The 15,599-nt window shown below is 37.7% G+C and overlaps 1 protein-coding gene across 1 annotated transcript in view; it reads right to left on the bottom strand.

Moving 5' to 3' along the window:
* PUM1 (pumilio RNA binding family member 1) overlaps positions 1 to 15,599 on the bottom strand; it is a 190,022-nt gene that overhangs the window by 74,241 nt on the left and 100,182 nt on the right. The window contains exons 3-5 of the mRNA XM_042782731.1: positions 12,079 to 12,112; positions 11,017 to 11,148; positions 9,876 to 10,054 (exon numbers count right to left, since the gene is read on the bottom strand). Of these exons, the coding sequence (XP_042638665.1) occupies positions 9,876 to 10,054; positions 11,017 to 11,148; positions 12,079 to 12,112 (345 nt within the window). The remainder of the gene's footprint in view (positions 1 to 9,875; positions 10,055 to 11,016; positions 11,149 to 12,078; positions 12,113 to 15,599) is intronic.

Here is a 15,599-nt window from a genome sequence, read left to right as displayed (position 1 = left end):
ACTGCCATACCTAAGGAATCTTGCCCACAAGCCTACAAATCAAATCACTGGCTCAGGAGGAACAGCTCACCTCTGATTTCTCAAAAAGTTCAAAAGGTTTGCAGGCAATAAGGGAATAAAATAGGATTTAAAAAAAAAAAAAAAGTAGTATTAAATTTCACCAACAAGCAGGAAACTGGTGGCAAAGAAAATTCATAAGCCAATCAGCACTCTAAATTACCTTTCCCTCCTGACCCCTTACAAAGATTGGCTGACAACCTGCTCAGCCAAGCTATAAGTCAACTGCTCTGGCCTGAAAACTTAGCACTGATAGCCACACAACCAATTATATTGCCATGGGCTAGATTTTCAAAGATTTCTCTGGGATGGGCTAAGTTCTAATACTGGACAGTTAGTTCATACAAAATATTGCTGTCTGGTTTCCCACTCTGAAGCTAGTTAGTTGCTTTAGCAGAATAGTAGGCACATTCCACTGGGAGTGAGGGACCCAACGGAGGTCTCCATTCATGAAGATGTACATTTATGATGTGTGTACTTTTCTATACATAGGTCATATTTCAATAAAAACTTTACTTTAAAAAAAACAAAAGATCTTAATAAAAATGTCCCTTAATAAAAAACGATTAACATTAAGTCTAATTTCTGAATAACAACAAAAGCACAAGTGGGAAGCCATCTTATCAAAAGTGCTTTTGATTAAGAAACAGACAGTGTTATATGAGATAGGCAAATGTACAAAAGCTTATTAATAGTTACAAGGAATAGAAGGGGAGAATAGGAGGATTTCATTGCTTAGAGGGCACTGAGATTCTGTTAATGGTGGTGAAATAATTTAGGAAAGGATAGTAATGATGGCTGTACAACACAACGAATATAACAATGTCACTGAATTATACATGTAAAAGTTGTTGAAATGGCAAGTTTTGTTATCTATTTTTTAACACTATATATTTTTTTAAAGCTGAATGATGGGGTACATAAACGTCTATTGTAATAGTCTTCTGTATGTTTTAAATTTTGCACAATGAAAAAAATAAAATTTTTAAAAGAGACAATACAGAGCTCAGTATCATTAAAATGGTTTCTCTCTTTCTTTTTAATGGTCTCATAAGAGATGTGAAGACCCTACAGAGAGAAGAACAGGGGTATAAATGCACTATGTTTTAAGGTTCTTTTAATTTATCATATTAATTTTGGACTGCCAGAAGAACGAACATACCTATCTTGGAAGTAGTACGGTCAGAATGCTCCTTAGTAGCAAGGATGGCAGGACTTCATCTCACATACTATGACATGTTACCAGGAGGGAGCAGTCAGTCCCTGGAGAAGGACATCATGCGTGGTAAAGTAGAGGGTCAACAAAAAAGAGAAAGACCCTCAACAAAATGGATTGACCCACTGGCTGCAACAATGGACTCAAATACAGCAACTATGATGAGGATGGTGCAAGGCTAGGCAGTGTTTCACTCTGTTTATACACAAGGTCACTATCAGATGCAACCAACTTGACAACTTGCCATTGTTCCAAAAAATAGATTTGTTTTCTCATGACTACCTTTTTCACAGTAACCTATAAAGAAACTTGCAGAATTTCCTGCATATATGTACAATTGAACCAATGAAATGAAAAGAAATGCTTTTTTAAAAAAATCTGCTTTGATCATTATGATGTTTTAGTAAGAAACCATTAAATTATTTTTGTGGTAAATCCAAGCACAGAAATAATATATAAGTCACTATACGATCTCCCCACCATTTTTTTTTTTTTTTAAATATCGTATCTATATGGCCTTTAAGAAAGTGCTGGTCCAGGAAACACAGAATCTGCATTCTACCTCCCTGCTTCTAGGATTCTGAACAGGTCATTTATCTCAGAGTGTTTAGTTTTCTCATCTATAAAACAGGAATGACTTTGGAAAAAACAAGGTAGATATGAACATCAATGAAATAATGTTTGTGCAAAGTTAAGTATGAAGCATTTTATATGAATTTAACATATGAAATTACATTTATATAAATGTAACTGGGATGCACTGGGATGGGTTTTTTTTATTTAACACTATGGTATTAGACTTGAAATCTTACATGCCTTAATTAAGTAGTATAGCTCTCAAACACAAGTATAAAACCAATCTGCCTCTGCTACAGGCACTGTCATTTTCGAAACACAGCAGCTGAGCTTGAGCATCACAATCTTTTAAAAATTTACAAGTGTCTGGGCCTGCCCTCAGAGATTCTGATTTAATGGGTTTATAGAAGCTCCTGCAAATGTTATAAAAAGCTTTTCCTCCAGTAACTATGTTACTTATATTGAGAACCATTGTAATTAAGTTCAATATAAGCACTACACAGGCATGACCATAGTTTTGCTGTTTGTTACCTAACACACAATAGTACTCAAAAAACATTGTAACTAAATGAACTTTAAAAAAAAAGGATTCACAGCATCTTTTCATCGTGGGCTTCCCTTACATAAATGTTAACTACGGTTCTCAAATAAAGACTTCAGCAGTGAGTGTTCAAAATGCAGGAGGCAAAGAAAGCCAATAAAGCTCTCCAAAGGTTCTGAGAGGGTCAGATCTTTATTAGAGAGGTAGAGGAATGTGTTCCACCGCTAGGTGTATCAGTGCACTGGGAGAAGAGCAGACACAGGCGAACCATATACTGTTGAGATCACAGACTCCGTACTTACGGCTCAGCCTCCTCGAAAGACTCACATAAGAAGAAAAATATTTCAGAGTAAATATACAATTTCTGAATGAAATTAGAAGAACTAAAATTTAATTCCTCCTCTTATGGCAGTGACCCTACCACAGAGTTCCATGTGACAGAGGTTACATTCAATGAGATTAGCGATATTCCTCCCTTCTTTCTCAAAAGAAATCATTTTTTATTATCTGCTTGACACATTGAGAATCCAGAAACCAAAACAATGTTTAGCAAAATATTAGTAAAGTCTTTTGCTAACACTTTTGTCTGTTGTTCACAGCTGCCAAAATATTGAAATGTCAAATTTCTTTAAAGTTCAGCAGCTTCCATAATAAAAATTTTCAAATATTAAAAACACCGTGAAATTATTAGCTATATATAGCTACTCTTTAAATTTAACTACTTTTTAAATTTAACATATTAAATAAGAACTCAAGTAATAAACCAATATAACACTTAAGAAATCAATATAATTAAGAATTACAATTATTATACCAGAGTTTGAATCAAGGTCCCACCATTTCCCACTAGCCTTATTTTTTTTCTCATTTATAAATTTATAGGAACAATAACATCTAACTCAAAGAGCTGTCCTGAAGATTAAATAAGGCAATTCACAAAAGTACAGTTCTTTTAAAGGGAAAAAAAGAAATTCTTACAGTACTTTATCTGGTTTTCATGTTTTCCCACTGGCTTTTTCACAGAAACACTCATCACCTTCACCTCTCCAAGGCTTCAAAATTTCTCAACATTTAATGTTTTTCTCCCTAGAAAGAAACTATTAAGGCTCCAACCACTAAGTTCTTTGCTCCACTGATTTTTCTGAGATAAATGTACAGAATCAAGTTAACAACTACTGCATTTCATCCAATCTGAGACACCATTACAGTATAAGATATACCATTATTTCATACGTCATTAAAAAGGAAACATTGCCAACTAAACTATTTCAAAATGCACAGAGGTGGTGGAAATGTGCATTTAAGAAACAATGTAATGTGGCATATACCGGGCACTATGCACATGATCATCATCCAATTCCTGACATTCAGAAAGGTAAGAACTTTGTGGATCTGCTGTGATAACTACCAGATCCAGGAAGAAAAGGAGTGGTGCTTGTTATCAGAGTTAAAAACAGAAAGAATGAGTTTCTATTTTTTTGTTTTCAGTTTTTACGTAGTCAATGTCTAAAGGCACTGCAAAATACAGCAAACAAACTTCTCATTCAAGGAAGCCTAATGTGAAGAGGATCTACCCTATAAACAAAAATTTTTCATTTGTTCCAAAGACACTTGATTATATCTTATAGCAATTCTTATCAAACTTTAATGTGCACAAAAATAACCTGGGAGTCTTGTCAAATTCAAATTCAGATTCAGGTCTTGGGTAGGGTCTGAAATTCTACAGTTCTTATAAGCTCCTAGGTGATACTAATGTTTGGGGGGAGCTTTTTCATATGTATTACATAGTCACACTAATTAGACTATTGTTGCATCTTAATTATCTCCATTTTGCAGATGAAGAATTAACTCCAGCTGAGACTCAGATGGCTCTGATGGTGTAGTGCCTACAGCATCTGACTGCTAACCAGAAGACTGGAAGTTCAAAATCCACCAGCCACTCCATGGAAGAAAGACTGGGCAATCTGCTTCCGTAAAGATTTACCACCTCGGAAACCCAAAGGAGGTCATTATGAGTCGGAATCAACTCGATGGCAGTGAGTTTGTTTTTGTTTTTGAGACTCAGACCCCTGACTTCTATCTGCATTGCATTATACAAAGTCTTTAAACAAAGTCAAAGGAATCACTGGTTACCTAAAGAAAATCCATTGAAGACTAGGGAAGAAAGTCATCAAGCTTTGTGACTCAAATGAATTGCTATGAGTTTGCATGCATCCTTCAGGTAAGAGAACAAGCCATTACTATAGAATAAGTAGAAATACCTTCCCAACATATTTTCCTAAAAATCTTTCTTCTGCAAGGTTAGAGTAGTTTTCACCCTAATCCAAGATAGGATGGTCTTCTCATTTTCCAACCCACCATTAACCAGCAAGGTAGAAATTATGATCCACTTTTCTAACTGGCTAGGCTTCAATCTATTTGAAGAATATCAGCTGGTGTTCTAAAAGACCAATACCAGATCCTTAAAGGGCAATTTCATGCAAAAACCTCAAAAAAATACAGCAGTTACTTCTAATTTTATAACCACCCTAACCAGGCTTTCTAAAAAAGCAATTGTTTAGTTCTAAGACTAAATAAAGGATATAAAAAAGAAAATATCAAGAGAAAACCTGACTCTCCAAAAAACAAAAAAACTCAACTCCTGTCGAGTCAGAACCGACTCATAGTGACCCCTCCTTGGGTGTCCAAGGCAATATCACTGTGGAAGTAGATTGCCTCACCTTCCTTTCAAGGAGTAGCTGGTGGGTTTGAACTGCCAGCCTTCTGGTTAGCAGTCACGTGCCTTAGACTAATGTCTTCTTATTCTGAAAACGGATACCCTGAAGTTTCTGGTTCATATATGGAATACTGCCAAATATTTGCAGTAAGTACTCACTGCCGTCTAGTTGGTTCCAACTTATAGCGACCCCTCCTTGGGTTTCCGAGGCAGTATCACTATGGAAGTAGATTGCCCAGTCTCCCTTCTGAAGAGTGGCTGGTGGGTTTGAACTGCCAGCCTTCTGGTTAGCAGTCAAATGCCTTAGGTACTAGACTCCTGCAGTAAGTACTAAGGAAACAATACTGTTGCTGGATTCTTCTTGTCAGCCTGAAAGAATTATCATCACAGAAGCCAAAACATTAAATTGAGACCACCTAGACAATCAAATAAACCCAAGAAAGTTAGACAAAGTGATCATTCAAGCTATAATTAGGAAACAACCACACTGAAAAGGGAAAACCACTATAAAGTGAGTAGAGTGCTTTAGTACTGAACAGCCTTTAATCAAGGCTGGAATATCTGTTCTCAGCAGCTTAGAATGATCCCTTAGTACTTGCTCTGAGGACTACATTCACTGTGCCATCTGAGATGCTGCTTTCAGCTCTCAAGAATTCAAATGAGGCTCCCCCATGGCTTCTAGAGACAGTGTTGGACAGCTCCACAAAAAGTAAAAACAACTAGATATGGTACCCATAAACTATCAACTACCATTCTTTAGAACAGTTACCTACAAGAAGCAGTTATTCTATCTTCCTTTGCCTCTGAAATCAATCCTTTGATCAACAGGTCAGACTTAAAGGAGGCAGGAGATGGGGGAGAGTGTGGGATCATCTTTTTCAAGAAGATGAATATCATGACAACCATAAAATGATTCTGGTTTCCACAACCATTGTCAGTTGCCATCCTAACCAACAGACAGAGTAACACCAGAAAGAATAATAGAAAATCAGGAGAATACAACCATAAACCTGATAAAGTACTACACTGATCCCCAGGCCTACGTCCATGCCAACATGGTAGCTTCATGTTGCTGATCAGCCCTCTTTTATCACCCCATAGATAAAACTCAAGTCAAAATATGGGACAGTAATTCATTAACCTAGCTTTCCTTCTGAGAAAAAAAGTTCAGCAAATTATCTGATTGGTAACTAATTGGTTACCATTGTGTTGATTCTAACTCATGGCAACCCCATGTATCAATGTCAGTGAAGAACTGTGCTCCACAGTATTTTCAGTGGCTGATTTTTCAGAGGTCTATCACCAGGCCTTTCTTCCAAAGTACATTTCTGGGTAGACTCAAAGCTTCAGCTAAGCATGTTAATCATTTGTATCTTTCTCACCTCATCTATCCTGAGGCCTCAACCTTCTCTGGTCACAATACTGTCAAAGGGCTAAAAGTCTCCACTCTCGAGATAACTAAGGATAGAACCCACTTTTACAAAAACAAATACAAGACATCAAACCCAAAAGATACAAGTTTTGTCATAAAAATGCTGTTGTTGTTGTTGTTGCTGTTATGTGCCGTAGAGCTGGACCCAACTCATAGCGACCCCTCCTTGGGTTTCTGAGGCAGTATCACTATGGAAGTAGATTGCCCAATCTTCCTTCCCAGGAGTGGCTGGTGGGTTTGAACCACCAGCCTTCTGGTTAGCAGGCAAGTGTCTTAGCCACTACGCTACCAGAGCTCCTATAAAAATGATGTAATATAAAAATAGTAACATGATTGTTTAAAAAAAAATGGTATTTTATCTTTCTCTAAATTCCAATTATTTTTCTGCATCTTTGTAAGTTCAGTCACCCAGGCACATGCCATTTGGCTAATACCCAAGAATTAGAAACTGTTCACACACGTATGTGAGAGGATTAATAGCTAGGGTCACACAGATTGTAATTCACCACACTTACAACTATTAATATATGATATTTCTTTTCATCCTACAGTAAAAACAGCACCTCCTCAGAGAAATCGGCACTCATGAGATGAGAAAAGTGTGGGAACAGAAAAAGAGGTGAGATGGGGATAAGATTTACAAGGGAGAAAAAAAACTCAATTTTTCCCATGGGGCAATAGGGAAATGATAATTTGGTCTGATCCTGTCTCTCACATCCAAAGGGTACATCTCTTTCTTCCAAAATAGCCTTTTGGGAAGATTCAAATAAATGAAGCCTCTGCCTAACTGAAAGGAGCTCTGGAGGTACAGTAGTTAAAGCATATAACTCCCAACCAAAAAGTTGGTGATTTGAACCCACCAGCTGCTCTCCAAGAGAAAGATGAGACAGTCTGCTTCCATAAAGATTTACAGCCTTGGAAACACTAAAGGGCAGTTCTATCCTGTGCTATAGGGTCACTATGTGTTGGAATCGATTCAGTGGTAGTGAATTTCGTTTGGTTTGGTTGCCTATCTGATCGATTGGCCACTCACTAAACCTGATCTAAGTCTTTTCATGGTCAAAAAACCCAGAAGCAATCAGGTCAGTTTTAGAATGGCTAGTACTCAAGGCAAAAGCCCCAGTTTAGTCCCTTGATCTTCTTAAGGGTTATTATAAAAATAATTCCTCACACCAAACTTCTAGGCATAAGGCTAAAAGAAATCCAAATTGGTCTATTGGATTAAAGAGACTCCCTTAACTTTTTCTGTGTGTGGTGCTGTTTTTTAAATAGTGGAACAGAAAGTAAAAGTCCTAATCATAAATGTCAGCTGAAGAATCATCTGTGTCTTATCTGAAGGCACCCTGGTGGCACAGTGTTAAGTGCTCAGCTGCTAACCAAAAGGTCAGCAGCTCGAATCCACCTGTTACTCACCAAGAGAAAGGCGAGATGATAGTCTGAGTCCAAAAAGATTACAGTCTTGGAAACCCTACGTAGTTCTACTCTATCTTACTGAATTGCTATGAATCAGAATCAACTAGATGGCAATGGTTTGAGTACTCAAGACAAAAGCCCCAGTCTAGTACCTTGATCTTCCAAAGGGCTGTTATAAAAATATAAGATCCTCATCAGGTTACATTCCTCACACCAAACTTCTTGACACAGGACTGAGAGAAACCCAAACTGGTCTCTTGAATTAAAGAAGTAAAATTATTGTTTTGTTGTTGTTTTTTTTTAAGGGGAACAGAAGTTAAAAGCCCCAGCCACAGATAATGGCAGTTGAAGCATCAGCTGTGACTTATATAAAGTAAAGCTAATTCCATATGGATTCTGGTTACCTTATATACAGCCCATTCTCTTCAGGCCAACCAAGTAAGCATTCATTTAATGTCTAACATTCTGAAGAACTGTACTTGACATTTGTGGAACCTATACCTAAAATGAACTACTATTACTCTAGAGAAGCTTAGAGTGGAATGGGGAAAACAGGATAAAGCCTCTGATACCTAAAAAGCTGGTTGTTCAAATTCACCAGCCACTCCTCTGAAGGAAGATTAGGCAATCTACTTCTGTAGAGATACTGCCTCAGAAACCCAAGGAGGGATCACTATGAGTCGAATTGACTTGATGGCAGAGAGTTTGGTTTTGGTTTTGGTACCTATCTAGCAATAGATACATCACAACCAAAATACTGGGCAGGAACTCTGGTAGCATAATGCCTAAGGCACTTGACTGCTAACCAGAAGGCTGGAGGTTCAAACCCACCAGCCACTCCTCAGAAGGAAGGTTGGGCAATTTACTTCCATAGTGATACTGCCTCAGAAACCCAAGGAGGAGTCGCTGAGTCGGGTCCGACTCGACAGCACATAACAACAACAAAATACTAAGCAACAAATGCTATACAATAAAGAAGGAAATCATTATGGAAGCAGAAGTATCAACATGATTTTGAGGAAAGAAGAACCATTAAATGATTGCCAGCAGGCAGTATTAGCCCAAAAAGACTTCGGGAAGAGAAGGCCTTGAAAGGGTAAAAAAAACAAGCTGCATCAGGAGAAAAGGGGGAAAAACAAATTCATGGCCTTCCTAGCTATGACTTGAGAGATGAAACCAATCACAAAATGCAAAATGGGGAAGACTGAAATGAAAATGCATACTGAGACTTCTAGATTAGAAATGTTAAGAAAGACAATGATGTAAGGAAGCACTAGTATTGAAAATAGTTATCAAAGAAGCTTGAGGAAGACTGAGATTTGAAAAACAGAGAGGCTGCTTCGGCTATAATTTAGCATCAGACAAGTCGATGAACCAAAAATTAATCAAGAAAAAAATCACAAATAAGGAATTACTAGAACTTCTAACTTCTGACACACTGGAAGCAAAGGTGTTAAAGAGAGCCAAAGATGATTCTATAATTAAAGCCTAGGTGCCAAAACAAGAAATGATCCCACATATCTGATCCATTTAAGGGTCCTTGGATTCTGTCAAATCACGCTCTCAGATCTGGAATTCCTACTAACATCCAGCCTCTACTCTCTTTTCTTTTTTTCTTTGTTTTTTAACTTTTATTTTAGCTTTAAACAAAAAATGGTGTTTCCTAGTAGACGAATGAACTGAGATCTAGATTTCAGTTCTTACCTCACATTACTATCTATGTGTCAAGAAAAATATCATTTCTCTATTTTCAAAAAGTTTAATTTATATCTTCTACTATGTTTGCTGAGCTCTAATTACAATTAAAATATTTTAAAATATAATTATAATTAGTGCTATGAATATCTAAGGAAACTAAACAGGCATATTTTGTTTTAGGAGAAAAAAAAAGAGATATAGGAACAAGTTCCTCAAGCCAACTTACAAATCCTCCTTTTCTTAGACAGGAATCGCCCGGGGATGAACTCAACACATACTCCACCATGCTAACGCCTAGTCCCCCACTCTCCGATCGTGGGGACAGTACAGAATTGACCTCACTGTTCACATGGAAACTCTGACCAGGTCTTCTCTGCACCATGATTGGCTGGGAAACTGAATGATCTACAAAAAAGATACACAAACATGATACAGTGCAGCCAGAGGCTCAAACAAATTATGAGTGATGTCTCATGGATAAACCAATGACTGGGAATCAGGAAACCTGCCGTAGTCAGCAGAGCCACACCTCCTGATGCATTTTTCCATAAGCATGATAGTCTACGTAAGCTAAGGAAATGGAATATACCTCATTTATCCAAGATAGCAGAGAAATACAGCAGTTCACATAGCTAGTTTAGGTAAATTAATGGCTTCCTTCAAGTAGCAGAATTTCCCTTTAATGTTTTATTGTTAATACTACAAAAAAAATATATAACTGTATTGCTCTTTAAAAAAAAATACGTAACATTATCTGACCTTTTTATAGTGACTCACTGTCATCATGAGGATCCATTCTTACACTGTGCTGTAACAGCACAGGAACACATCAACTTTGGGTGTTCTGTCTCCTCCCTCCCTATCATCTGTCACTTCTTACTGCTGTTAGTGTATCTGCCTCTACAAATTCTCTCCATTCCTCTTCAGGGGTACTCTGTCAGAAGACTGTCTGTGCCCAATGACTTGATTTGGCTCCAAACTCATTTAAAGAGATTATCCATACTAAGTACACAAGAGTGAGGGGAGAAAAAAGAAACATGAACTTGAAATGGCAGGCATGGGTCTTCTAATTCCATGTATGCTGACACCAGTACAGAATAAGAAGTAATAGCTGAAGTTATGGTCATTTCAAATGAGACTATTCCCCTGTGGCTAAAACGTCAATAAAATATTGGAGATTTGATTTTGCATTCTTTATGTTTTAATAAATTACATCATATAAGCTCCTTAACGGCAATATACCACATGATAGGACACTGCTTGACATGCTTATGTCACTGAAGTGAAATTCATGACTTTGGCAATGGCTACGGAAAGGAGCTCTAACACAGGCATAAATCACAGTACAGATGCTAGATCTAGATTACCTGATGTTCCCCAGGCACTGTCTCGCCATTGATCACCCAGGAATATTCCTTTTGGTCCATCTTTGCTGGATTCATCTGTTTCCCAAAACTTTTTACCTGGCAAGAGCTGCTGCAAATTAAAAATAATAGATGCTTTTAAAGAATTCATAAAGGATGAAAGTACAGCAGTCAACACTTTCTTTTAGACAAGGGTACTGAAGATGTTCATGTGTCCTGAAGGTCTTTGACCACAGTGTTCTGACTACGCAGCTTGTGGTTGGAACGATACTATATATTTGGTAAAAGTCATAGAGAGGCCTAAGGCGAGTGAGGGTAATAGAGATCACAACATCAAAATGGAGGCTAGTTTAAATATCTAGAATTACTCATTTTAAAATCTATGCCAAGATTTTTAAAGAGGAAAAGAGTATTAATACTGATCTAAGGTAACTACTTCCTAAGACAAAGTACCTGCACCTATTGAAACACTTCTGCCTGTATCTACACTAACTGACCAAAGTAACTCAAGCTGGAGTCTGAACACAGAATTATTTATGCTAGAAACAAAATTGACTTCTTTATACAAAAAATTCTAACTTTTAACAAAGCTTTCATCACAAGAAGAAAAAAACAAACTTCCTAGCCATGACATTAACCTGTTCCAAGATTCTGGAAAACAGGAAAAGCTATTCTCCCATTAGTGGAAGACAAATAAAACTTCTTACACTTAGTTATTTTTGACAATAGTTGGTAATGACATTAAAGTGACTTCATAAAACATTCTATGTTTCATAAAATGTAGGTAATGGCCCTGAGCCAATAGGAGAACTTTAAACTAGCTTCAACCAAAGAAATGCAAAGTACTTTTCAAGCAAAACACAATAGTTTTGCACAAGATCAAAGCATTAGTGACCTGGGTTACAAAGTAAAATTCCACTACACCTTCTGGTCACCAGCTTTACTCACTAAAATGCATCATCTTATTTCTTCTAATTTTGTTTTCATTTCAACTACTATTACTCAGGAAACTCAGAAGTTTGAGGTAATACTTAACTGCTGCTTTTGAGCATAACAAAGGCACACACCACTGAAGACTTGAATTTCTCAGAGGATCACCCTAAAAACCCAGAAAGCACAAAGCATTTATTCTCTTCCTTGACACTTACTAATTTATAACCCAATGATAATGGAGGAATAACTCAACACTGCCTTCACTGAAATAAAAATCCGTTTTCCAAACCTAGTTTCTGTGTTTCTTGGCATAATTTTAATCTTTCCTTAAGTATCTCTATAGATCTATCTTATGGACCTGGGTTACTACCTGGACCAAAGCTGTTTCTCACATCTTTGTTAGAACATTTCAGGTTCTAATCTGTTTATTTTCTAACCAAACAAAATCATGATGAAAGACACATTTTGGTCTGACATCTAATAGCACAGCCACATAGATTTACTTGCTTGAAGATAAACAATTATAAGCAGTCAATTCTTAATACATCTCTAGTGTTCATTCCCTAAGGGAAACAACAGCATAGTTGGCCTTTTAACTTGAGGAGGTAGGGGATGGTAAAATGGAAGGAGAGCCCAGACCAAAGTCAAGCAGTAAAGTCAGGAAGCCCAAGACTAGACAACTTTGATGTGCCCTAGGGACAGATTACCTCACTCTCTATTTTACTGACGAAGGAAGTATTTTTCAAGTTGTTGTGATAAGATAATACTGATGAATCCCTAGCACAATGTCTATCACACATAGATTCTCAATAAATGGTAGTAGTATTACATGTATTCAGTGGCATCACACCTAGGCAAAATAACTGTCAAAGTGCAGAGAGCACACTGAAAACTAATGAAACTATGCAAGGGACAATTCAGGAAGTGCTTTTACATGTTTTTCTCCTTTTATCTTGAAAATGTCCTCTCAGAAGATTACAACTAGAATTTCTTTCCTCATTAGTTGTATCCTTTGCAACTAACATTCTGATTTTTCTCCTATACGTTATAGGGAATGTGAGCAAACAGTCACTCTTTTGTGTACCAGAAGAAACTGTCAGCACTTGTGATTAATTTTATGTTCTATACACTAGAATAAAGAGGGCAAAGATCCTCAAAAATAGTTATCCTTGTTCATTCCTCTGTATAGAAACTCAGAAATCTTTATTTAAAACTCACAGAACTTCTAAAAGTACCAGCCACCACTTGCAAATAAAATTTGTCCATAATTTGTCAAATTGCTTACTGAAAGCAGCAGCCCTTGAGAACAAGGCTTCAAAAAAGATGGGATCCTGTGATTTTTTCACTGTAGCTTGCCAAGTTGTCATAACTGCAAACCCAGCAGAAGCAAGGGAACATAAAAGCAAGGCTGTTTCCAGGCCAAATTCTCTCAAAAGGGAGCAACAACATAGAAAATACGCAGCCAGGTGTTTTTAATTTAAAAAAGAGAGAGAGAGAGAAAGGGGAGCGACTCTACTTCAAAGTAACAGTCACTGCAATAAGGAATACCAAACTCCACTACTGTCAAGTAAGTTCCAACTCATGGTGACCCCACACGTGACCCCTACGTGCATCAAGAGTAGAACTGTACTCCATAGGATTTTCAATGGCAGCAGACCCTACCTCCATAGTGCTGCAGAGTGGACCTGAACTGGCAACCTTTCGGTTAGTAGCCAAACTTGAATCATTCACAACAACCAGGAACCTTCTCAACAAGTCCCTAGCTCAGACATCAAGATACAACTATTTCTCTCATTATGAATAGAAATACAAATCCTAAATATATGCTAGGAGCAGCCCCTAAAGTATTAAAAATCTTTATGATTGGCAAAGTAGCATGTTGTTGTTGTTGTTGTTATCATGTGCCATCGAGTCAGACCCGTCTCATAAGTGACCCCTCCCTGGGTTTCCGAGGCAGTATCACTACGGAAGTAGGATTGCCCGACCTTCCTCCCGAGGAGTGGCTGGTGGGTTTGAACTGCCAGCCTTCTGGTTAGCAGTCAAGTGCCTTAGGCACTAAGCTACCAGAGCTCCTGCAAAGTAGCATAGAGAAGATAAATCTACTATTATCAACAAAAACAGCAATGATAGAAAAGGCAAGTTGGAAAGAAATAAAGAAAACAAAATACTGGGTGGACCAATGTACCCAAACAAAGACAGATCCAAACTTAGCAAAGCTCTTAAGAGTCTCTGGATATTGCTTATCAGTTGCCATCAAGTCAACTCTGACTTCGAGCAATCCCATGTGTGTCAGAGTAGAACTGTGCTCCACAGGGTTTTCAACGGCTGAGTTCTCAGAAGTATATCACAAGGCCTTTCTTCCAAGATGTCTCTTGATGGACTTGAAATGCCGACCTTCCAGTTAGACGACAAGCACATTAACCATATGCACCAACTAGGGACTACATAGAACATAGCATTTCTCTTTCCTCCAAAATATACCCAACTACATCCTCAGCTGTTACGCTAAGCAACTTCTGTAATGACTCTTAAATGATCTCTGCCTTCTGGTACTCAGTACCTTATGTAATCTAGTGAGACTTGCTTCTAAAGAACAGAATACAGCAAAAGTGATGGTGTATCACTTCCAAGATTAAGATACAAAGGACTTCCATCCTGCTGGTACTCTCTTTATCTTGCCTTCTTGCTTGCTCACCTTGATGAAGCCAGCTGCTATGCTGGGAGCGGCCCTACAGAGGGGCCTTCATATCAAGGAACCAAGAAAGATCTCTGGCCACCAGTTTATTAGGAACTAAAAAGAACCTGAACATGAACTGAAAAGAACCTGAGAACTTTATCCTGGCAACATGAGCATAGAGGCAAACTCTTCTCCAAATAAGCCTTGAGATGATAAGAGCCCAGCTGATACGTTGTCTGCAGCCTATTTAAAAAAAAAAAAAAAAAACCACTGCCAACAAGTCAGTTCTGACTCACAGCTACCTCCATTGTGTTTCCAAGTCATTAAATCTTTAAAGAAGTAGATTGCCCCATCTTTCCTCTGTGGAGTGGCTGATGGGTTTGAACTGCCAACCTTCTAGTTAGCAGTCAAATGCCCTAGGCACTATACCACCAGAGCTCTTTTGCAGCCTACAAGGGACTCTGAAATAAAAAACTCTGCAAAGCCACGCCTGGGTTCCTGACCTACACAAACTAGGAGACTCAAACAATTACGTTGTTTTAAGCCAATAGATTTTGGGGTAACTTTTATAGCCATACTTAATCACATAGCTGTCAACGGGACAGGTGTTTTCTTACATTCAAAACATTTCCGTAGGAGTTTGATTTCAAGCAATACTTCTTGTCACATTTCTAACACATAAATCCAAGCGTTGGAAGAATGCTTTTGAATCTGGAAGAAAATGATGACCTTTGTTCCATTTCATGTTCTCCCCCACTCTGTCATATAGCCCCTTTTTTTGTATTAAAAATAACTGGCTTTTTAAACTCTACAAAATCAAACAAAATTAAACCTATTCGGCTGACTGGGAATTAGCCGCAATCAATTATACTCAAGAGTCAACTAAAATACAACAACATATCAAGAAAATCATTCATCATGACCAAGTGGGGTTCATACCAGGTATGCAAGGATGGTTCAACATTAGAAAAACAAT

Source organism: Orycteropus afer, unplaced genomic scaffold, assembly GCF_000298275.1.
Source record: "Orycteropus afer afer isolate SDZICR_OR568_19922 unplaced genomic scaffold, OryAfe1.0 scaffold00433, whole genome shotgun sequence".
Lineage (NCBI taxonomy): Eukaryota > Metazoa > Chordata > Mammalia > Tubulidentata > Orycteropodidae > Orycteropus > Orycteropus afer.
This window is presented reverse-complemented; position numbering and strand designations above follow the sequence as displayed.